The sequence below is a fragment of the Magallana gigas genome, chromosome 8 (assembly GCF_963853765.1).
Source record: "Magallana gigas chromosome 8, xbMagGiga1.1, whole genome shotgun sequence".
Lineage (NCBI taxonomy): Eukaryota > Metazoa > Mollusca > Bivalvia > Ostreida > Ostreidae > Magallana > Magallana gigas.
In genome coordinates, this window is record NC_088860.1 from 17152448 (window position 1) to 17177638 (window position 25191).

The window sequence follows — 25191 nt, forward strand, 5'->3', positions numbered from 1 at the left end:
AAGCTCTGACAAATCCCCCGTACCCAGGATTTTGAAATGGCACATGAACATAAAAAAAATCTTTATATTTGAAACTGTGCATCAGTTCATGTACATGCATAATATAGAACTGCATTCTTTTACAAATACATAATATACGATAATGCATGCACTTGCTACTTATCCACTTTGTTTTATTTGATGCTTTCTTAGCATTACTGCATGATCTCATATGTGCTAGCGCTATTTTTATCCGACATTGTGTGTACAGATTGTGAACATTATGTAATTGTTGTCATTATATAAATGGTATTAGATATTTTTTTCATTATAATCCAATAAAAAAAGCAAAACTTGTTTTACTTAAAAGCAAATGAATTAAAAATAAAACGCCTCCTATATGATTCGAAAACCCTCTCCATGGAGAAGGATGGACTACGAGCCTCCGCCTATCACACTGAGCTACGTTGACACATTGAAGTATCTCAATACATGGATATGAAATACCGAACCCGAAGTTAAACTGATTGACCCCCATTCTCTGTGTGTTATTATTACTTTCGTAAATTACTCGAATCTGAAACAGAATTAGCCCTTAATTTTTGCAATTTAACTTTTCCTTCCCGTAAGGATGATTTATGCTAAATTACATTAAATTTGACTCAGTAGTTCTTGAGAAGAAGATATTTAAAATTGCACCCCCCCCCCCTTTTCTACAGTTTCAAGGTTTTCTCTGCTTTGAATAAAGATCGGTCTTTCATTTCTGCAATTTATATTTTTTATATTTGCCTTCCCATAAGGATGCCTTGTGCCAAAGGACTATATATGATAAGGGCCTAAAATGGCCCCCTAAAATGAACATCATCATTTTACTATCATTCTTTGTTTTCTTAGTACAGATATGTATGTGATGTGTTTACATAATATTCATTTTGGTTCAAGTGCCCACAATTTAGAAATATGACATTGTAAAGACAACCTTTTCCCGCCAATTTTGCATTTTTAGCGTAAAACAGCTTGTGTCCAAGCAGTTTTTCCTTCCGAAAACATAGAGCGCATTCTTGAACAAATAAGATATTTTAATCAGAGATGTATCTAGCCAAGACTAATAAGTGACAAAAAAATGTTCCTTGTTCAAGCATGCGCTCTACATTTCCCATTCGTAAATAGATAAGAAAAATGTCAATTTTTGGTTGATTTTGATTGAATTATAGAAATGGCGTCACTTCTGACGTCATATACTGCCAGTAAATGCAAATAAATCAAATAAATAGATGAAAAATATATTTTATATCAACTCTTCTAAAAAATTAGTTAACATTTTACGGTACCCGAAACACTTAAAAAATGGCGAATTATGGGGGCCAAATTTAACTCTTATCATATATAGTTCTTTGGTTGAAATTGGCCAAGTGGTTTTAGAGGAGAAGTTCAAAATGTAAAAATTTACAGACGGACGGACAGACGGACGACAGACAAAATGTGATCAGAATAGCTCAATTGAGTTTTCAGCTCAGGTGAGCTAAAAACCTTATCTTTATTTTTTTACAACGATTGATAAACAAGTTCTACAACTTATTTTAATATCTCTTGTTGGCACGGATGTAAGCCCGAGGGGATCATTGGTGTGGGAAGCCGGAGAACCCGGAGAGAACCTACATGTCCAAGCGGGCGACCGCCATACCCTATCACATACAACCACTGTCGATCACGGGGATCGAACCCGGGTCGCAGCGGTGAGAAGCGAGTGCTCTGTCCACTACGCTTCTTGAACACCATTATTCCTATATAATGCATCCCCCACACAATAACTCATGTCGCAAGGGGATGCTCCGCTTAGCGGTGCCCTTGTTACATGCTGTCATGCATTTTGATCATCTGCTTACGATAAACAAGAAATCGATTTCACATGGTAAAAGTAAAATGAGAACTGTACAAAGGGTAATTACGGGGGGAAATATCGTCGGGTGGAATTAACAAGAGGCCAATAGGCCTTAACGGTCACCTGGTTAGCATATAACTCATATAAACTTGCCGAGGAGTCTCATATATTCTTTAAATTGGGTTTCATTATGGAGTAGAAAAATTATAAATTTGTAATGACGACCACCTACCTACCTGAAATCTTTCAAAAAGAACTAGTAAACCTATAATTTTGGTGAAAAACTTAAAGATCTGGTCTACAAAATCATGAATTCAGTTTTCCTTTCAGGTGTGTGGGAGTAAAAAAGATAATTTTAAAACATTATATGCATTAACACCTATGCATCCATTTTGGCCCTGCCCTAGAGTGAAAACCCACATTCCAGGGGACATGAAGTAGAAGACTTCCTGGTAAACATAATTATGAAGTCAGTTTTTCATACAGATGTGAGAATAGGGAAGATTTCAAAACATTACATGCATTAACACTATATTGCCATATTCCCCCCCCCCCCCCCCCAATGTCCTCTGAACCCCTGACCCAGGGGCCATGGATTTTAAGCGCTGCATACTTTAGGGTGCAAAACACAGTTTTATATGTACCGGTAACATTATAAGGGCGTTTCCAGATGACGGGCAAGGAAATCTGACCCCTATAAAAATGAATTGTAAAAACATGTTACATATATATCTATATACAGTAAACACGGTTATAGTGAACACGCTTTTAATGAATTCTCGCTTACAGCGAAGTGAATCGAATTCCCCTAGACTCTATTTCATGTTGTAAACTTGACGGATATAATGAATTATGCTTATAACGAAGTTAAATTGCCCGTCCCTAGGACTTCGCTATAAGCGTGTTTTACTGTATCAATACAAAGATAAAATTGTGATTTTTTTAAATATTTAAGAATAATGCACATGTAACTTAATGCTAGAATTTATTTGGCACTCAAAACATGCGGAAAATAGAGAAACGGATTCTTCTAAATGCACTACGCCCATGCATTTTTTGCTCCCCCTAAAAGCAGAATGCAACCAAATCAGCCATTTTAATTTATGTACATTTTCCAGATCAAGTACTTAGGCATCATTTTATAGTATTGTCAGGGTACATTCGCCAGGTTTTTAATGAGCTATGTTACCGCTAAAAAATTCATGAAACTCTGTATGTGCAAAATCCGGATGTTTTTGGAGTTACCTCCCTTTATTTAAGATCTCACAAAATTAATTTTTAAATTAAAAAAATTAATTTTCATCTATACCGCAATAAAATAGCAGGAAAATCCCTACCCATCATGCTTTTCCCCAGAGAAAAACCCCCTGGATTTTATACGAAATTATGTTTTAGCTACCATAGGTAGAGGAGTTAGTGGACATCATAACCATGTACTCAGTTATTTGGGAGTAAAGAGGAAGATTTTTAAAGATTTAATACATTTTTACTAAATGGCCAATATGCCCCCCCCCCCGACCCTGAACCCCAGGATGTCGACACAGGGGTCATGAGTTTCACGATTTTAGTAGAGCGCTTCATGGACATCATAATCATGCATTTAGTTTTTAACAAATATATATGGGAGTAGAGAAGAAGATTTTCTAAGATTTAATACCTTTTTACTATATGGCCATATTGGCCCCACCCTAGAGCCTGAACCCCTGATCAAGGGGCCATGATTTTCACAATTTTGGTAGAGGGCTTCACTGACAACATAATCAAGCAATTAGTTCTTAACAAATAAATATGGGAGTAGAGAAGAAGATTTTCTAAGATTTAATACATTTTTACTATATGGCCATATTGGCCCCACCTTAGTGCCTGAACCCCTGACCTAGGGGGCATGAATTTCACAATTTTGGTAGAGGGCTTCACGGACAATATAATCATGCATTTAGTTCTTTACAAATATATATGGTTTACTATATGGCCATATTGGCTCAACCCTAGGGCCTGAACCCCTGACACAGGGGTCACACATTTCAAAATTTTTGGTAGAGGGCTTCATGGACATTATAATCATGCATTTAGTTTTTTCCTCACATGTGTGGGAGTAGAGAAGAAGATTTTTGAAAATTTGGCTTTTTTTTGCATATTTGGACCCAGTTGTGGTGCCCCAGAGGTGGTAGAGCCACGAATTTCACAATTTATATTCCTCTTACCATAAAGATGCCTCACACCAATCACTGTTTGAAAATTGTGATGCAAATTCAGACATTTTCTTACAATGTGTAAATTTAAGGAATGCATTCTATTTCCCTTTTGTTGAAAGCTGTACAATAAGATAAAAGGCTACTATGATAGCGTTATTGGTTTAAAGCAGGGCCATAAATTTCATAATTGTTACTCCTCTTCACCCAAAGATGCTATATCCCAAATTTGGTTGAAATTGGTTCAGTGGCTCTTGAGAAGAAGCTAAAAATAGTTTACGACTGAAGTACAACGAACGACGACAGATAAAAACAAATAGCAATAGGTCACCTGAGTGACCCAGGTGAGCTAAAAATGTATAAATCATAAAATATGGACGTTCTTAACGAACTTTATATTTAGTCAGATAAAGTGTTTTAAATACAGCCCAGTTTCCAATATCCATGTATTAATATTCAAATTGATTACTTGAAAAAAACACCAGGATCTTTCCCTCCTTAAGGTAGTCCTATACTCGGCACTAAATGGGCTCAATCATTAAAAGCTTAGCTTTAAATGATAAATATACATTCTAGCAATACATATACAAAAGAAAATATGCATGTTTACATGCTAGTTTGTTTGTTATCACCTCTCAGACGGGTGTACCCCCTTGCGAAAATTATTGACAATTATGAAATTTGCCACACGTCCATTTTTTCTAAAAATAATTACCAATTATTTTAGGAAAATTAGAACTGAGCATACAAAATAGAGTATAAATATTTATTTAAGCCATATCTCATCAACAATTTTGCGCAAATTTTTGTAAGTAAGTTCGCTTTATGGACCTAAACAAATCAAAACAAAGAAGATATAAGCATACCTGAGATCCTGCTAATCAGAAACTTCGTTTTTCATTTTACTTTAACAGAATCGAGTTTCTCAACATTAAACATTTCTATCTTTCATAGAATACATATATTACCATTTTAATTGCTTATTATTGCCATTGTTTACAACAGCGATGTAGAGCAAAATCAATACCGTGTATCTAAAACGCTTTGTAAAAGTCGAACCAATATTGTAATTTCCGTATTATGACGTAGTGCGATACTCGGACTACTTTAACATCAAATCAAAGTACTGAAGTACTGACGGGAGTTGATTTTACCTATTTTTATTTATTCTAAAATTAACAATATGTTTTTTTGTATGGCAAGTAGTTCCTAATCTGTGTTTGAATTACGCAAAATTTTATAATATGAATTCTCAGACTTTTCCGACAAGAATTTCGAGAAAAACTTATATGAATCATTGTTAAGTAATATTTCAAGATAGAATCATTTTAATGTTGACATTGCATATCGGACATTTATGAAATAGGTATATCGACACACCTTATTATTAACGTTTAAATAACAATGCTATTAGTTTTATTACACTTTCCTTAATTTGAAAAATCTAACTGTGCCTAGGCAAAGCCCCTAACCACAGTTAGAATGCCCCCCCCCCCCTATACCCGTAATGTAGCAGAAAACTGCAGAATCGCTCCGGAGCGATTTTGGAGAAAGTTAATGAAGTTGCCTTGAAAATAACAGTCAAATTCATCACAACAAAACTTTTGCGACTGCAAGTACCTTTCAACTAGAAATCTTAATCCATAGAATGAAAGAATTCAACACCTTTTCACGAACTTACTCGTATTTTCTTTGTAAAACTGGGTCCGTAGGACATTATTCATTTTTACAATAAAACATATTCTATCTTCACTTTCCTAACAAATATAATGTAAATTTTTCCCATGTAATCAAATATTTTTTGTCATCACGATGACAAAAGTAAGTACTTAGTTGAAATGTATATTAGTTATCTTATACTTTCTCCCATGAGAAATTATTAATATATGAACAGAATATATAGCGAAAGTCCAATGGAAATTTACCCGTATTTGCATTATCATTACTGAGTTTATTCATACAGATGTGATATTGTGGAAACATAAACAAAAGATCCCGTTAGCGTGAATGTATTGCGCAAGCCCAACATTGTAAAATCCAAAAAATCCAGGTGATTTCTGGGATTTTTCGAGGAATTTTCGTTGATTATTGATTAGCGAAGCATAACTGAGAAAAAATAACGAGAGGCCCATGGGCCACATCGCTCCCCTAAGGAACAATAGGTATGATAAAATCAGCTTAATGGAGTCATAAAACAAACTATCTGGACAATGTACAATAATACATGTAGATCCTGTATAAATAAAATCCATTTTCCCCCTGGATATTCTTATGTTTACAATCATTAGTCCCTTTTCTAACAGGATGATTTTATAGTTATATCATATGTTAAGTATTGTAGTTCTCAAAAAGATCTTTAACAATAGTTTATATATGGAATATAAACCTACATCAAACTCTGAACCTTCTTGTAAAGCCAAAGAATTGTCCTGGGGCCAAAGTCTTAACAATCATAAAGAATCATATGGCTGATTAGTTTCTGAGGAGAAGATTTTTAAAGATTTACTCCATATATTCCTTTGATAAACTTTGACCCCCCATTGTGGCCCCACCCTACCCCTGGGGATCATGATTTTTACAGCTTTGAATCTACACTACCTGAGGATGATTTCACACAAGTTTCAGCTTTCCTGGCTGATTAGTTTCTGAGAAGATTTTTTAAGATTTCCTCTATATATTTTTATGTAAAACTTAAATCCTCCTTTGTTGCCCCACTCTACCCCGGGGGTCATGATTTGATTTTTTTTAAGTTTTACTCTATATACATGTATTCCTATGTAAAACTTAAATCCGCCTTTGTGGCCCCACTCTAACCCCGGGGGTCATGATTTTCACAACTTTGTATCTACTCTACCTGAGGATGCCTTGACATAAGTTTGAGCTTTTCTGGCTCATTAGTTTCTGAGAAGAAGATTTTTAAAGATTTACTCTATATATTCATCTGTTAAATTTCGACCCCCCCCCCCCATTGTGGCCCTACCCTACCCCTGGGGGTCATGATTTTCACAACTTTGAATTAACACTACCTGAGGATGCTTTCACACAAGTTTCAGCTTTCCTGGCTGATTAGTTTCGGAGAAGAAGATTTACTCTATATATTCATATGTTAAACTTCGAAACCCCATTCTGGCCCCACCACACCCCCGGGGATCATGAATTTCACAACTTGGAATCTACACTGGCTGAGGATGCTTCCACACAAGTTTCAGCTATATGGTTTTTGAGAAAAAGATTTTTTAAGATTTACTCTATATATTCATGTTAAATTTCGACCCCCCCCCCCCATTGTGGCCCTACCCTACCCCTGGGGGTCATGATTTTCACAACTTTGAATCTACACTACCTGATAATGCTTTCACACAAGTTTCAGCTTTCCTGGCTTATTAGTTTATGAGTAGAGGATTTTAAAAGATTTACTCTGTTTATTCCTATGTAAAATTTTGACCCCCCATTGTGGCCCCACCCTACCCGCGGGGTCATGATTTTCACAACTTTGTATCTACTTTACCTGAGGATGCTTTCACACAAATTTCAGCTTTCCTGGCTCATTAGTTTCTGAGAAGAAAATTTTTAAAGATTTACTCTATATATTCATATGTGAAACTTCGATCCCCATTGTGGCCCAAAACTACCCCCAGGGGTTATGATTTTCACAACTTTGAATCTACACTACCTGAGGATGCTTTCACACAAGTTTCAGCTTTCCTGGCTGATTAGTTTCTGAGAAGAAGATTTTTAAAGATTTACTCTATATATTCCTATGCAAAACTTCGACCCCCCCCCCCACATTGTGGCCCCACCCTACCACCGGGCGTCATGATTTTCACAACTTTGAATCTGCACTACCTGATGATGCTTTCACACAAGTTTCAGCTTTCCTGGATGATTAGTTTCTGAGAAAAAGATTTTAAAGGTTTACTCTATATATTCACATGTTAAACTTCGAACCCCCATTCTGGCCCCACCCTACCCCCAGGGGGCCATGAATTTCACAACTTTGTATCTACTTTACCTGAGGATGCTTTCACACAAATTTCAGCTTTCCTGGCTCATTAGTTTCTGAGAAGAAAATTTTTAAAGATTTACTCTATATATTCATATGTGAAACTTCGATCCCCATTGTGGCCCAAAACTACCCCCAGGGGTTATGATTTTCACAACTTTGAATCTACACTACCTGAGGATGCTTTCACACAAGTTTCAGCTTTCCTGGCTGATTAGTTTCTGAGAAGAAGATTTTTAAAGATTTACTCTATATATTCCTATGCAAAACTTCGACCCCCCCCCCACATTGTGGCCCCACCCTACCACCGGGCGTCATGATTTTCACAACTTTGAATCTGCACTACCTGATGATGCTTTCACACAAGTTTCAGCTTTCCTGGCTGATTAGTTTCTGAGAAAAAGATTTTAAAGGTTTACTCTATATATTCACATGTTAAACTTCGAACCCCCATTCTGGCCCCACCCTACCCCCAGGGGGCCATGAATTTCACAACCTGGAATCTACACTACCTGAGGATGCTTCCATACAAGTTTCAGCTTTCCTGGCTGATTAGTTTCTGAGAAGAAGATTTTTAAAGATTTACTCTATATATTCCTATGTAAAACTTCGACCCCCCATTGTGGCCCCTCCCTACCCGCAGGGTCATGATTTTCACAACTTTGAATCTACACTACCTGATGATGCTTTCACACAAGTTGCAGGTTTCCTGGCTGATGAGTTCCTGAGAAAAGGATTTTTTAAGATTTCCTCTATATATTCCTTTGATAAACTTAGACCCTCCTTTGTGGCCCCACCCTACCCCCGGGGGTCATGATTTTCACAACTTTGTATCTACTTTACCTGAGGATGCTTTCACACAAGTTTCAGCTTTCCTGGCTGATTAGTTCCTGAGTAGAGGATTTTTAAAGATTTCCTCTATATATTCCTATGTAAAACTTCGACCCCCCCCCCCCCATTGTGGCCCCACCCTACCCCCGGGGGTCATGATTTTCACAACTTTGTATCTACACTACCTGAGGATGCTTTCACACAAGTTTCAGCTTTCCTGGCTGATTAGTTTCGGAGAAGAAGATGTTCAAAGATGTACTCTATATATTCCTATTTAAAACTTCGATCCCCCATTCTGGCCCCACCCTACCCCCGGGGGTCATGATTTTCACAACTTGGAATTTACACTACCTGAGGATGCTTCAACACAAGTTTCAGCTTTCCTGGTCTTATGGTTCATGAGAAGAAGATTTTTGAAAATTTCTCAAAACGTTCCATAAATTCCTAATTATCTTCCTTTGCAAAAATGGCGTGGTCCTTAATTTTCACAACTTTGAAGCCCCTTAGGCTAAGGATGCTTTGTGCCAAGTGTGGTTGAAATTGGCCCAGTGGTTCTTGGGAAGATGTTGAAAATGTAAAAAGTTTACAGACAGATGGACGGACGACAGACAAAATGTGATCAGAATAGCTCACTTGAGCTTTCAGCTCAGGTGAGCAGCTCACTTGAGCTTTCAGCTCAGGTGAGCTAAAAACAAATTGGTAATCTTCAAGTACCAATGATGTTTTAAATACATGTATATAAAACAAAGGACAGTATTCTTCCAATTTCTCGGTATTAAAGACCAAACATTCGAGTCTATTATTTTAATATAGTAGTATAGAAAATTTTATGGATCCAAGCAATATTAAAATATATTTTAGTCGTGTTCAACCAGAACCTCGAAATAGACTATATTGAACTCTGGAGTAGGAATACATATGACTACAAAAATTGTTCACACCATTTAAAGTCTGACTATTTTCAAGGTATTTATAAATAGTTTCCATGAAAAAGAATGCTTCTGGATACATTACATCGAATTTATCGATTATATTTCAGAACTAAGTGTTGTCAGCGGAGATAATTTGTGCTTAGGTCCAAACACTGTTTCACTTCCAGTTAGCCAGAGTAACTGCATATGAGAGTTGATTAAAATCAGCTCCAAAAAAATCCATTAACTTATATAAACATAGTTTAGTCAAACAAATTTAATTTCTTACCCATCTCTTGAAAGAATTAATATAAACCCCCAAAAAATAGATCCAAAACATTGTAAAGACAACTGTCAGCTAATTGGTGCAGTCTATGTGAATTAGATGCCAGTACTTTAATATACAAATCTCAATAAACCGTTGAATTGTTGTTTTCCAAGTGCAAATGATTTTATGGACAAGCCCTTCATTGCAAAACTGCTGTTAAGAATAGCTAAAAACCTCATGGGTTCTCTTGTCAATGTAGCACTGAGCTAAACTACATGTAGGTTAAACAATTACTTATCATACTTTATGATTTCCCGCGCTTGCTTGGGAATTATTACTTCACTCATTAATGACACAATGCTAAAACGTTGAACCATATATTTTTTCTGTATATACTGAGTCCATTTTTCTAAATTGTTTTCTTAACCTATTCCTTGAAATTGAAACAAAAAACAAACCAAACTGAATAGCTGGATATTTAGCTGAAAGATGAAAAATCTAAACTGTATTGGATGATCGATATATACTAATGTACATGTACATGGGCCTTAATTCTTTTGTTGAATCTGAGTGGAAAATGATAACAATGATTTTTTTAAACCAGTGTGTGGGTATTTAGGACATCATATCTCTAGATTTTGTTCTTTAGGTCAAATTTCACTACAATTTTTATCACTGTCCCAATTGATGAGAATTTTTGATAAAATACTGACTTGGAAAAAAAAACAATTGGGTAAGGGAGTCACCACCTCCCCCAATTTAACTTCATACTATACTGTTACATCATTTATTCAATTAGTAACAGACTTCTAAAGAACAAATTTCTTGTTTACAAATTAATTCCTAAGGTTTGCTACCAATCTACCATGGTATTATAATTACATAGGCATATCATTTTGCATTTTTAAACCAAAGTTGGCATATCCAAGTATCTAGCCAATGGATAACTCGCCCTACATTTTCCACCATGGTGTAAATTAGTCGAACCGCGTTCATAGGCACACCGTTGTGGAAAATTCTATGGATTAAAAACTAAAATCTGTGTAAAGAACATTTTTTGAAATAGTGATTTTGTGTTGCGTTACTTTAAGTATGGCTCGTCGTTTGTCATTGCGTGAGGATTCCCACTTTCTAGTGCGTTACGTTTGCGACAACAATCTTCAAGTGCAAGGCCGTGTGTTCTTCAAGACTCAGTCTGACTTGAATATTCAGTGTGGAAATGAGTATGACATTCAGTGGGGCCGGCCTAAGGAAGTCGATCGAGCTGTGGTCTTGCATGCTGGATGTGAGCAGGACATGAGGGCCAAGCTGCGAGAGATGGAAGATTCCGAGTGTCAACCAGCCTCTCATTGCTCATCAACTTCTTTGCCACCTTCGAATACGCCCCATCGTAATGCGAAAAATCATGCGAAAAATCAAATTAACGTGCATCTCTCTGAACTGAATTATAACAAATAGAGAGTAAGGAGCCTTAAATATACCCAGAGTTGCATAAAATTATGTAATCGAAAGATATTGTGGGTATCCCTTGTCATGTTGTCGTGATGGTGTACCAGCTACCCGCCGTGACAGAGGTTAGCAATTGCTCGCGACCGAGCCCCCCTCTTTCTCTCTCTCTCTCTCTCTCTCTCTCTCTCTCTCTCTCTCTCTCTCTCTCAACAGAATAACTAGATAAGCAACGGAAGTTGATGCAAACTCTCCATGTAATCACTGAGGAGATCCGAAAGCATTGGATAAACCAAGAGGAATATCTTTTCGCGGAATTTTTGCTCTCTCTAGATTTATCATACATTTTCGGAACATCTCAGTTATTATATAGAGAATTTACGTCACTCAAAAGTAAACTTCTGTTGCTTTCGATAAGTTTGGCAAGTATATAGTACATTTCGGAACGATGTGTTTATTATGCAGCGTACAGATGTAGTCAGACGATAGGAAAAAGTCATTTGAACATTTTTCAACCTAGATCTTGTCAGAAATCGTTGGATAAATGGAAGAACTTGTTTAAAACATAGCTTAAAACGAGGACCCCCTATAAATCCAAGATGGCCAGTGTCGTCCCTTTACTTCTTTTAATGTACATTGAATACACTTTTTTAACATGACTGAAACGGGGGGTTTCAGTGAATTTATTTATTGCAATACACAGAAATACACGTAAGATTACCAATTTTTATCAATTTTTTCTTCGGGAACAAATAATTAGGAAATTCACTATCCAACAACCAAGCCCCTGTGATTAAAGCACGACATCTCGTTTACAATAGCTCTGAAATAGTTGTGTGCTTTGAAGCTTTCATAGAATAATACAAACCGGTAGGGGACGTGTATTGCTTATGCAATACTCTCAGAATGCTTGTTAAAAATAAAACTAGTAGAACGAAACTTTATCATGGAGGGAACACGTGATAGAGCTTGCGGGCTAATTTGATTGACAGGTGCAGCACGTGGACTAAAATCTGAAATTTGCATGATGTATTCAACCACAGTGTACACTGTACCATATTCTTTTATGAATAGTAATTTTATGAATATTTAGTATTGGATATTAGTATATTTCAATAAGTTACGCCTTAACGCCTCTCTCTCTCTCTCTCTCTCTCTCTCTCTCTCTCTCTTCTGTAAGGTGTTGTGCGATTAGACGAAGCCGTACGCGATTTAGACTTTTTCTTTTGTCATGAATAGGTGTGAAAACCCTCAAGGGCATGTCATTTTCTACCCCAAGTTTGTTAATCACTAAATGTATACACAGAAATGTATACACAAAAACGCATACTGATATAACAAGTTATGATTCAATGAGCTTTAATGCATCACCAACTTTTGAATGATAATTTTATTATTGAATGGAAAAATAGATTTGTTAGTTGAATCCCGACATTTGTTCATTTCTAAATTTAAAACATACATATGTATTGACAGTTTATGACGCTTATAAAATGAGAAGATGAAATTGTTATGCATTGAAACAAGTTCATCTATTGAAAATATTTAATTTTAAGATTGTTATAAAACAGGATTAACAATTAATAGAAATAATAACTAAAATAAGCAAGTCAAATACAGAAGGACCACATATGTGTTCTTATTTAAACATCACAAAATTTAACAGCGTAATAATCATGTTATGTTGTAATTCGAATGAAGTTTCCAATTTCAGGAAATTCTAATTCATAAATATAATTTGTTAATTTCATAATAATATAGACCACAATTTATTTACAATGCAGCTGTTATGCTTAAATCTGAAGTCGCAAATTTGACTTGGATTAACGCGCCCGCATTGCCTGTTATGTACAGTACAGGTAAAGTAACAGCAACAAGCAGCAGCAGGAATAACAGTAAACCACACCGTCGCGGTGTCATCACGGTCGCAATCCATACCGCGGTCAAAAACCGTAGTGGTGTATGTATCGCGGGAACAATAAAAATACTGTGACGGTAACACGAGCCAATACGGGATCTGTGTTGCCTGTACTGTACAATCCAAGAAAATTTCTAATAAATATGTTCACTGTTTACGTATAATCATTCAATATTATTTCATTGCAAGGATATATTTTACTGCTAACTCCAACTGACTTGGATCCGCCAAAGCGTGTCCACCACCTTAATTACTCTCATTTTTGATATTTCGAGCTGGTTTATCGAAAATTAAAGAAGGTTTTTTATCTATTTCTCAACAATTAATTATTTATCAGGTGAAATTCAAATATAGCTTATGGACATAATATCAGATGTGTTGAAATACCAAAGGTATAAGCAGTAACTCTGGTCTAGGCGTTTTGTAGTTTATCATTGAAATGTCTTAATTTATAAGTATAGATGTTTGAGCGTCTTGACAATTTCAACTGGACCCTGCACAATATTTTTTTCAAAGTGAGTTAATATCGACCATATCAACACACTTTAGAAAAAATTCAAAGTGTGTTGATTTAGTCCCAATTAAACGCACTTTAAAAAAATGTTCAAAGTATGTAATTTTTTAAAGAGTGTTGTAACAATGCAAACAAGGAATACAGTAAACATTTATATACCTCTTTCACAGGTGTCATTATTTTGTTCCCTGCATTCAAAGGGTCATCATACTTTGTCATTAAATTATGACACAAACCTGCAAGGCAAAACAACTGTTTTAGGGCTATTTAAGGTTTAAGCACTGGCCTTGACCATTTGCAGAAAGTATTTTTTTTTAGTCTTAAAGGGGCATGGTCACAATTTTGGTAAAAAAAAATTCCGATTTTAAAATTTACAATGCCTCAGAAAGGCATTTTTAATAGGCAACCGAAATTTGATTGTCATTTGTTGAGTTATAAGCAATTTACAGAGCTTGAAATTCTTCGTAATATAAACAAAGAGTTTGTTTAAATTTTGAACGTTGAAGTAAAAATTTCAGTTTAAAACCTAATACGAATGTTTTAAACATTAGGAACTGTTTATCTATACTTAAAATGAATAAAAGGATAGAGAAATAAGCTTGAAAAAGATTTTTACTGGTATATTGAAACAATGTAAACAAAAACAGGGCACAAGCCTTGTTTACAAGACAAACAATTGTGAGCTTTGTATCTTGCTTTTAACTCAACGAATGACTCTCAAATTTTATTTGATCATTAGAAATGCTTTTCGAAAGCATTGTAAATAATAACAAGTGAAAAGCTGTCAATGTGACAGCAAACTGGCTTTTCTTTTATGTGAACTGTATCCATAATCAATGTCAACCCGTATCCTGTGAAATGGAGTACCCTATATGCAATATTTTGCCAAAAAATGACTAAGTTCAAAAGCTGGTATTTTTTTCATAAATTGACAGAAATCAAAATCCTAGCAATATGCACACTTTTGATATATGTTCGATTGATCTGCAAATGAACAACTTCCTATCTTGAAAACTGTAGGAGGAGTTATCTGTTCAATGAGGATACCCTTTTGGCAGTCGCCCACCTGCCATTTTCACCATTTTAATAACCGGATTTTTCCGATGGAAAACCCGGTTAAAAACTTAAAAATTGAATTTGACCAAAATTGTGATCATGCCTTTTTAACTGTACTTATACAATCCATTTCCTGAACATATCATCATGATTCTATTGTATTTTGTGCTCTGTGAGGTACATATTGAAAAAGAATATTGTAGAAAATAAAGTATTGCACTCATTTTTAACATTCTAATAAAATGTTGGTATAAAGAGAATATGTAAAATTGCCTGAATCGAACCATTTCATAATCCCTATTCTAATGTTGTGAATAAGAAGACTAAATTCATTGAATTTTGACTGAGAATCAAGAAAATAACCAAGGTTATCAAGGTGATTGATCAGCAGGGTAAGGGAAAGATATGACCCTCAGGACATCCCCAAGCCTACTGCACCACTCCATGAATTAGTTGTGAAATGTGAATAAATTGTTTCTTGGCAGGATCTGAATAGTTTTCAAAATATTAGACCCTTCCATTTTAATTTCACTTTATGTCAATTGACTATTAATACTGGAGTTTAATTCAGATTAAATTCATATTTAAATGAAAAATGTGTGTTCAGTTATTGTTCTTTTATAAATTGTGTGAACTCTGCATTTTGAGAATACAGAAACTGTACCATTTTATGGATACATGCTAACCTTAATACATAAATAATACTAGTACTACCATTGAAATAATTAATACAGATATAAATCTTAACCTTAATAAATCATTTTGTTGTATTACATTTATTTATCAAATCTTTAAAAACTTACCTTTTGCTTCATAGTCATTATCTGATGGATGCCTAATTGGAGCATCTGTTTCTGTAAAAGTTTTGAAAAGGTAAAAGTATATATCTTAAAACAAGAGGCCCAAGGGCCTAACAGCTACCTGAGTATGATATAAACCTTTAAGAATTTAAACAAATGTAGGATTGATGTCCAAGATAAAATTACAGAAAAATTGAATTCTTCATTAACGTCTACAATCTCACTTGCATACAATAATATAAATGAAAAGTAACATGCTTTGATTCAGCATAAAAATTCATCAATTTTTTAACTGACTTCCAATGATAAATAGAATTAATCAAAGATTCTGAAAGTTTAAACTGTTACAGATACAAATATATAAAAATTAATATGGTTAAAGTTATATAAAACATGAATGAAAAAAAAAGAAATGTTTGTATACTTCTTAATATATTACAGAGGACACCGCTTAACATAATACCCATTTAATATTAGAGTTCGGTTAATATAAAAAATTTTCAAAACACAAAACCATTTCTTAATAAATCATTGTATTTTACATCAGTTATTATAAAAGCTTAGATAGTGCACCCCACTTAAGGTATCAGATGTACAATTGACCAAAAAATGATGCCTGGTAAGGTATATATTTTATATACTCATTTGATAGATATGGGTAAGTAGTTTCTAAAAATAAAATTTTTTCCCACCAAATCACTACGGGGAAGTAACTCTAGGGCTGCAAATCATGCACAGTAAAATACTTTTTTTCTTTAACGAAAAAAAGTGTAATCATAATTCTTTTTTATCAAATAAAAATTTCCAACATATTTTATTTTATTTTGATTTTTATTATTTTATTTTATTTTTATTTTAATGATAATAAAGTTGTGATATAAATTAATTCCCTTTATCAATATCTTTAAAATTTTATCATATTTTTGAAAATTATTTTTTTTTCACAATGACCATAACGATGTCACATGATTTTATCCCCCCCCCTCCCCCCCCGTCAGCCTTCGCAATCTTAATCTAACGCTTGTTCCCGTTATTCGGTAATTTTACTGTTTTTCTATTCCTTTATGATTGAGAACTTGTAATTTTAGAATTTTAAGTCTAAATTGTTTTGTTTTTTATTCAGCAAATTGCTTGCACGAAAAATATTATTACCATTACAACAAAGTCGTGAAATGCGGGTCACATCCGACTTGTAAAGCATAACGAGCAAAGTGTGAGAGAACCGTGTGAAATGTTTCATCAAAATTCATTTTACTTGTAGAAAACCATAGCCATGGTATTATTATTTTTAACGAAATTATATTGTTTTTCAACAAACAAAACAATGATTCAGTATTACGGCTCCAGTTTTAAATGGAGACTGCCAATAAAGTCAGTCTATGATGTTTCCGTACCGGTACAATAAGATTTATGTACAATTCTAAACTTAATATTCTATAAGATTACGAAACATTGTCAGTTATAATTACCCGTCTAAAAACAAAGATACCTAAAGGGGTATCTTGATACAGATTTTTAGCGAGATAATTATTGCAAATGACAGTTCACACCTTCACATGCAACGGTTTGTGTACACTATACAAGTATAGGAAGGTCACATATCAAACACAGGTGATAATTTCCAGTGTCTTGTGTGCAAGAGTTAGAGGAAAATGGTGGCAAATAATTTAGAGAAAAATTCAAAATACTGTAAACACTTTTGTTTTCCATGAATTTTGGTGTCCTACAGTGATTTTGTGATTAAGGTAAAAAAAAATACATTTTACATACTGTATGCAAACAAAGTATCACATGTATGTTTATCTATATGTACAATGCACACAATATGCATATATTTTATTTTTACAGGCATATAATGAACAGGAAATGAAAGTAGATTTCCTAAAATATGGCGGCAATAGGTTACCCAGGTGACTCTCAAGACCTTAAAAAAATATTCCATGTTCACAAAACGGCGACATGTGACACCCCCTCCTAATAAAAAACCTCAACCCTTGCCCCATTGGCAGTGAATTTCACAATTTAAGCAAAGAACATATTAACAATGCAATAAGTTTTTCTCTACCAACTGAGAAAATACAGAAAAGTGCCGGTATATTATAAAATTCAATGCATTTTTAATATGTGGCCATATCTGATCACATTGGCCATCCCAAAGGTTCTGAACCCCTGACCCAGGGGATATGAATTTCACAATTTAGATAGAGGGTTATTTTAATATCATACCATGCATTCAGTTTATTAACCCCCTGACCCAGGAACCATGAATTTCACAATCTTACTAGAGAGCTTCATGGAGATCACAAGTCCACACATTTAGCTTACTCAGATATATATCAGAGAAGAGGGGAAGATTTTGCAAGATTTAATATATTTTCACTATATGGCAAGGCCCTGCCTTAAGGTGGCACGGGACAGTTTTTCTGATACAATTCATTGTAGCTAAGGGATGCATGTCTACGGAACTCTGTAACTAGAATTTCCTCACTTCCCATTCAGCACAAATACCTTTAATTCACCCTTTATAAGGCAAAACACCAATTTCTAAAGAAAATTACTAGTCAAAACCTGCAAAATTCTCTACATACTGGTTTTTATGAGATTTTGACCCTTTCATATTTTGCTAATTTTTCATGATTTTTCGTTTTTTTAGACCTCCCCCCGCTAATTCCCTGCAGAGGGTTGACCTTCCGTACCGCGTGAATGTTGCACTATCACATGTCAGAAACTTACCGGTGTATAGTTTACAATGTCCCATCCACCTACTTTTCGTGTTATTTTACCTCCCTTCTGTAACTTGCAATTTCACTGTGCAAAGTCAACACAACAGGCATAGCCGCCGGTTTCGCATTTTACTTCTGATTCTCATGTACCTAACATAGGGGGCCTACATATTGCATAATTATCAATTTCAACACCCCTTTAACTAATGATAATCATTAAAAATCATTTTATGAATTTTAGGAACACTCTTAAGCCTTCAAGTACAGCAACTCTCAATTTTACAAAAATATTGACGGGTACTTTATCCGAAACTGTTCTTTGCTACCTAAGGTCTGAGCCCCTAACACAGGAGACATGAATGTCAAACTTTTGGTAGAGGGCTTCCTGGACATAAAAGCCATGCATCAAGTTTTTGTCCAAAATGTGTGAGAGTAGAGAAGAAGATTTTTGTAAAATTGGTCTTTCTTTTGGCATATTTGGCTTTGCCAATGACTTTCTGGGGGTGATATGGTCATAAACTTCATAATTTAAATTCCTCTTATCATAGTGATGCTTCAAACCAAAACTGGTAAAAATTCGCCTTGTAGTTTTCAAGAAGAAGTTGAAATTGTAAAATTGTAAATGCACAACTGACGATGAATAATGAAAGTCAATTGCAATAGGTCACCTAAGTCACTCGAGTCACTCAGGTCATTTGTGCAAATGTAAAGATTCCAAACTGTATGTTTTTAAATTTGCAATTTTTTGTCAAACTTTGTAATTTTGTTTCAATTTCTTTTTAAAATATAATAATCGTTTCAGAATTGCCCAAAATACTTATAATCAATATTTGAAAGATATATATATATTCATTAGGGATGTCAACAAGTACCGGTACTCGAGTACTCGACTATCGCTCAGTCGTACCGATCATCGACTAAAATAACTTTTTCTTTTATTGACATGCATATGATTGATCCGTAAGTTAAACTCTTTTCCATCGATGTCCCTTGTGTATTTTTGAAGCGACAATAACTAATCTCTTTTGATTTACTTAGACAGACATATACTGTAACTTGAGAACAATTTAAGTTTCTTCTTAGTTAGTCATTTATTAGATTAGAGGTTTGTTTAACCAAAACTTTAATCATAATCAGTAAAATTTGATTGTTGATTAGGCAACGAAAATGACTCAGTACCGTGGAACAGATCACATTTGATTTGCGAAGACGATATGCAACTCAATTATGGTATATGTAAGAGTCTCGAGAAAAAAAGAAAAAGCCAGAACATTTCTAAAAGGATATTTAGATGACTTACTTTCCAAATTATACCAGCGGAAAAAAGAAACTGTGCATTATTTACTATATGAAAAAACATTTAAAAATTACAGTGAACAAATTTTATTTTTTGTTATACTGTTAACACATTTATTCGTAACAACATCTCATAACACATTAATGTCAACGTCAAATAACGTCAATGTCAGCACACTCGAAAGTCACTGTTATATGAAATTGAATTAACAAAATTTATAACGCGTGTGACCAACATTTGCTTTCAGGCATGCTTGACAGCGACACCTCATAGATGCAACTAAAGTGTTCAGAAAAGCTTGAGGAATGTTGTTCCAGATGTTGGTTAAAGCCTGGCCTAAATCAGCCAAATTGAATGTCACTGGCTGATTTGGTAAACGGCGTAAACGTCTTTCCATTTCATCCCAGATGTGCTCGATCGGCGACAAATCGGGGGAAACAGCTGGCCAAGGCAAGACATCGACATTCTGTTGAACAAACAAGTCCCTGACTATACATGTACGTGCAACGTGTGGCCTTGCGTTGTCTTGCTGCAGAGTGATGTGATTTTGATGTCTCTGTATGAAGGGTATCACATGACGCTGAATAATTTCATCTCGAAAGCGTACGCCGGTGAGATTTCCATTGACAATTTGTAGAGGGGTCCTTCCATGTGCTGATATTCCACCCCACACCATAACGCTACCTCCACCAAATTGTCGATGTTGCCAAACAAAGCGTCCTGGTAACGCTCCCCAACGCGGCGATACACCCTACAACGGCTGTCACTGCTATCCAAATGAAATCTGGATTCATCAGTGAACAGAATATTGGCACTGTCCTGTATTCTGAATTGCAGATGTCGTGTGCACCACACTAGTCTGGCTATACGATGACGTTGAAGCAGTATTGGGCGCACCGCTGTACGTCTTGGTCTGATGTTTTGCTCGCGCAGATAATTACGCACAGTTCTTGGACTAATTGGTCGAAGCCCTGGAATGCTACGGGCAGTCAAATTTGCTGCCTGCAAACGATTTCTCAGATGCACAAGTCTAATGTGGTTGTCCTGTTAACGTGACGTCACACGAGGTCGCCCAGAGCGCGGTCCATCCTGAGTGCCGCCAGATTGTTGAAAACGTCTCCATAATAACTTGATGGTGTTCCGATGAACTCCAAAGTGTCTTGCTACAGTATTTTGTGCCATTCCAGCTTGCACCATCCCAACAGCACGATTACGTTGGTTTTCGTTGAGTCATGGCATGACATGGGGTAAATTTTGTTGAAACTAAAGTGATTTCCTTAACAAAACAAGAGGCCCATGGGCCACATCGCTCACCTGAGGAACAATAGGTATGATAAAATCAGCTCAATGGAGTCATAATACAAACTATCTGGACAATATACAATAATTCATGTAAATCCTGTATAAATAAAATCCATTTTCCCCTGGATAATCTTATGTTTATAATCATTAGTCCCTTTTCTAAAAGGATGATTTTATAGTCATATCATGTGTTGAGTATTGCAGTTCTCAAAAAGATCCCTAACAATAGTTTATATATGGGATATAAACGTACAGTAAACTCTCAACCTTCTCGTGAGGCCAAAGAATTGTCCTGGGGCCTTAGTCTTAACAATTATAAAGAATCATCTGGCTGATTAGTTTCTGAGAAGATTTTTAAAGATTTACCCTATAAATTCCTTTGTTAAACTTTGACCCCCCCCCCCATTGTGGCCCCACCCTACCCCTGTGGATCATTATTTTCACAACTTTGAATCTACACTACCTGAGGATGCTTTCACACAAGTTCCAGCTTTCCTGGCTGATTAGTTTCTGAGAAGAAGATTTTTAAAGATGACTCTGTTTATTCCTATATAAAACATCGACCTCCCATTGTGGCCCAAACCTACCCCCAGGGGTCATGCTTTTCACAAATTTGAATCTACACTAACTGAGGATGCTTCCACACAAGTTTTAGCTTTCCTGGCTAATTAGTTTCTGAGAAGAAGATTTTTAAAGATTTACTGTATATAATCATATGTTTAACTTCAATCCCCCATTGTGGCCCCAACCTACCCCCAGGGGTCATGATTTTCACAACTTTGAATCTTCACTACCTGAGGATGCTTCCACACAAGTTCCAGCTTTGCCTTCGAATTAGTTACTGAGATGAAGATTTTTAAAGATTTACTGTATATATTCCTATGTTAAACTTCGATCCCCCATTGTAGCCCAACCCTACCCCCGGGGGTCATGATTTTTACAACTTTGAATTTACACTTCCTGAGGATGCATCCACACAAGTGTCAGCTTTCCTGGCTGATTAGTTTCTGAGAAGAAGATTTTTAAAGATTAACTGTGTAAATTCCTATGTAAAACGTCGATCTCCCATTGTGGCCCAAACCTCCCCCCGGGGGTCATGATTTTCACAAATTTGAATCTTCACTACATAAGGATGCATCCACACAAGTGTCAGCTTTCCTGGCCAATTAGTTTCTGAGAAGAAGATTTTTAAAGATTTACTTTTTATATTCATATGTTAAACTTCGACCCTCCATTGTGGCCCCACCCTATCCCCAGGGGTCATGATTTTCACATCTTTGAATCTACACTACCTGAGGATGTTTTTACACAAGTTTCAGCTTTCCTGGCCGATTAATTTCTGAGAAGAGGATTTCTAAAGATTTACTCTATATATTCATTTGTTAAACTTCGACCCCCCATTGTGGCCCCATTCTCAGGTGAGCTAAAAAGGTTAAGTTTACAATTCAATAAGTTGGTTTCTGGAAGAACAGATTTTGAAAATTTTCGTAATAAATATTGACAATTTTTTTACTTTTTAAAGCGCTAAGCATAGCTCAGCCCTTTATTGTCGTTAGACTTCAACTTCCGGTGCATCGAATAACCGCCCCCTCTAAGCAAAAGTATACATCATTTAAACTGGTTAGGGAACCAGTTTCAGGGGTTTATGCACATAACTGCACGGGCTATTGTGAATCTAATTTACGGGTTATTGTGAAATTAATGTACGGGGCTTACATACATCATTGCAGGGACTGTCATGCAGTGATGAGGAAATATAGTGCGTATACAGAAGCTGAAATGCTATATACATATATCTGTTATATACATACAGAAGCTGGGTTAGCGCTTTTCAGTACTGTCAGTACTTTGATTTAATCTTTAGCTTTTAAGATCTGTGTACAAACATAGAATTGTTAGCAAATCCCTGTATCTTGCTTATAATTCGAAGCAAACACTCAAAAATGGTTAGTAAATAGAAATTGTTAACAATTAAACACAAGAAACATGCACTACATGTATAACAAATAAAGAACACAATTTATTTTTTCGAAATGAATCATACATATACATGTATATACCTACATATTTCCGTAAGCGATATCAAACTCTATTTAAACTGAATAAACTAGAGAAAATGCCGAGCATCTCAACAAAAACCTATTGCATTAATCTACCATTACGCAAAAAATAATGCCGAATTACCGATAGAATGAATTGTATTTCAGTACTCCTACATCAGATTTTGCTTAATTTGCGCAGGTAATGATTTTATTTGAAATTACATACAAATTGCTTGAGGTAATACCTCCGCAATGGCCCTCTTTGTATACCTTACCTGGGGTGCCAGGGGCCCCCTGGATCGGTAACTATGTAGCAAAAAAAAAATGAGGATACCTTATACATTTATATTTTTACAAAGTAAAGTTAATAAAGTGAAGTAATTTAATTATAATCATAGTAGATCATACACATATCTAACTTAATAGTGCGAATTTATCATTTTTTTTTTCCTTATGTAAAGATTTATCGAAAAAAAAAAATATATATATATATATATGAAAACAATTCTAAGTCATAATTTAAATACAATTTACGAATAAACATGTAATAGGAATTGACTATTGTGAATATAGAGAATATAAAATGCGGTACTATGCGGTAGGACTTGCTTCTACAGTCACAGTTCTTTTTGTCCTATACCGCATAAAAGTACGAGAGCCAGGTCGCCCTCTAGTTCATTATATACTATTACTAATAATACAACATTATTGTTATTACTATTTCATATTTTACAATTTACAGCATTTCAGAAAGAGTTCTAAGTATACAGTTATTAAAATTGACAGTTTGTGCTTGCTGATTTACAAGGAAAAAGCTTGCAAGCGATGACCTTAAAAATAAAATTAGGCCTTCATTTGTGACATTGTCTTCTATCAATTTACATTTCATTTTGTATTTAAAAATTTTACATGCAATGAAGGATATTACATTGTTTAAAACTACATTGCTTTGGTTTCCATTATAAATGAAACCCAAAACAAGATGTTTCCAAGCAATATTAATTTTAAGTATAGCAGAAACCTTTTTCCAGATGTTTTTTACAAGTATACAGTCGAAAACCATATGTTTTGTATTTTCAATTTCTCGACAATACGTACAAAATTTATCAATATTTTTATTCCATTTACTAAGGTATAGATTATTTGGCAACAAATTGTGCAATAATTTAAAATTAAATTCAGCAATGCTTTTATCATTAATTTTTACAATTTTTTCATCATATATTTTTCGCCAACACAATGAGTTTATGTCGCTAAATTCATTTTTCCATTTACTCTCCATGATAGGTTTTTTGGATTTGTCATCAAGTAGTATTTTATAGAAGAAGCCAGATTTCGTTTTACCGATATCTTTTATTTCTCCTTGTAATTTAAAATGAAATTCATTTTTTATTTTTATATATCTCCTCCTGCTTGTATCATTATGTATTTTAGAGTGAAAAACGTTTTTTTAGTGTTTCGATTTTAATGTAGTAGCTATTTCATTGAGCGATTTAAAACCATTATCATTCACAAGGTCTTTCACATAATGAAAGCCGCGTTCGAACCAGTTCTGAAAATATAAAACTTTTCCCTTGTATTTAAATATTACGTTAAACCAAATATTCTGCCGTAATATTTCTTCCACAGTATCAATGCTTTTTTGAGTTTTGCATTCATTAAATGCAGTAAATACCTCTTTGTAGAATTGTGGAAGTCCTTTCAGACTATTAAAATCAGAGGTGTTTGTTACATTTGATTCTAGAATATATTCGATTTTCATCTTATGATTTGCTAAACATGCATTTAAAAATTTACTTAAATTACTCTTATTTTGTGTAAGTTTTGAAATCCAAGCTGCTTTAGTAGCTTTAATTTTGATTTCTGGGTCAATTATTCCTATACCCCCCTCTTTTATCTCGCGAATTAATGTGTGCCTTTTGATGCGTTCACGATTGCCCCATAAAAATGAAAAAATTAGTTTATTTAATTTTTTAAAGTAATCATTTCCCGGATTTTCTAACACCGTTGCAGTGAAAATGATTTTT

The 25191-nt window shown here is 34.8% G+C and overlaps 1 protein-coding gene across 3 annotated transcripts in view; it reads right to left on the reverse strand.

Moving 5' to 3' along the window:
* The window catches only part of LOC105321734 (uncharacterized), a 124748-nt gene that overhangs the window by 47388 nt on the left and 52169 nt on the right, over window positions 1–25191 (reverse strand). For all 3 annotated transcript variants that reach the window (XM_066069435.1, XM_066069434.1, XM_066069436.1), the window contains 2 exons: window positions 15804–15854; window positions 14104–14180 (listed from right to left, as the gene is read on the reverse strand). In XM_066069435.1, the coding sequence (XP_065925507.1) occupies window positions 14104–14180; window positions 15804–15854 (128 nt within the window). The remainder of the gene's footprint in view (window positions 1–14103; window positions 14181–15803; window positions 15855–25191) is intronic.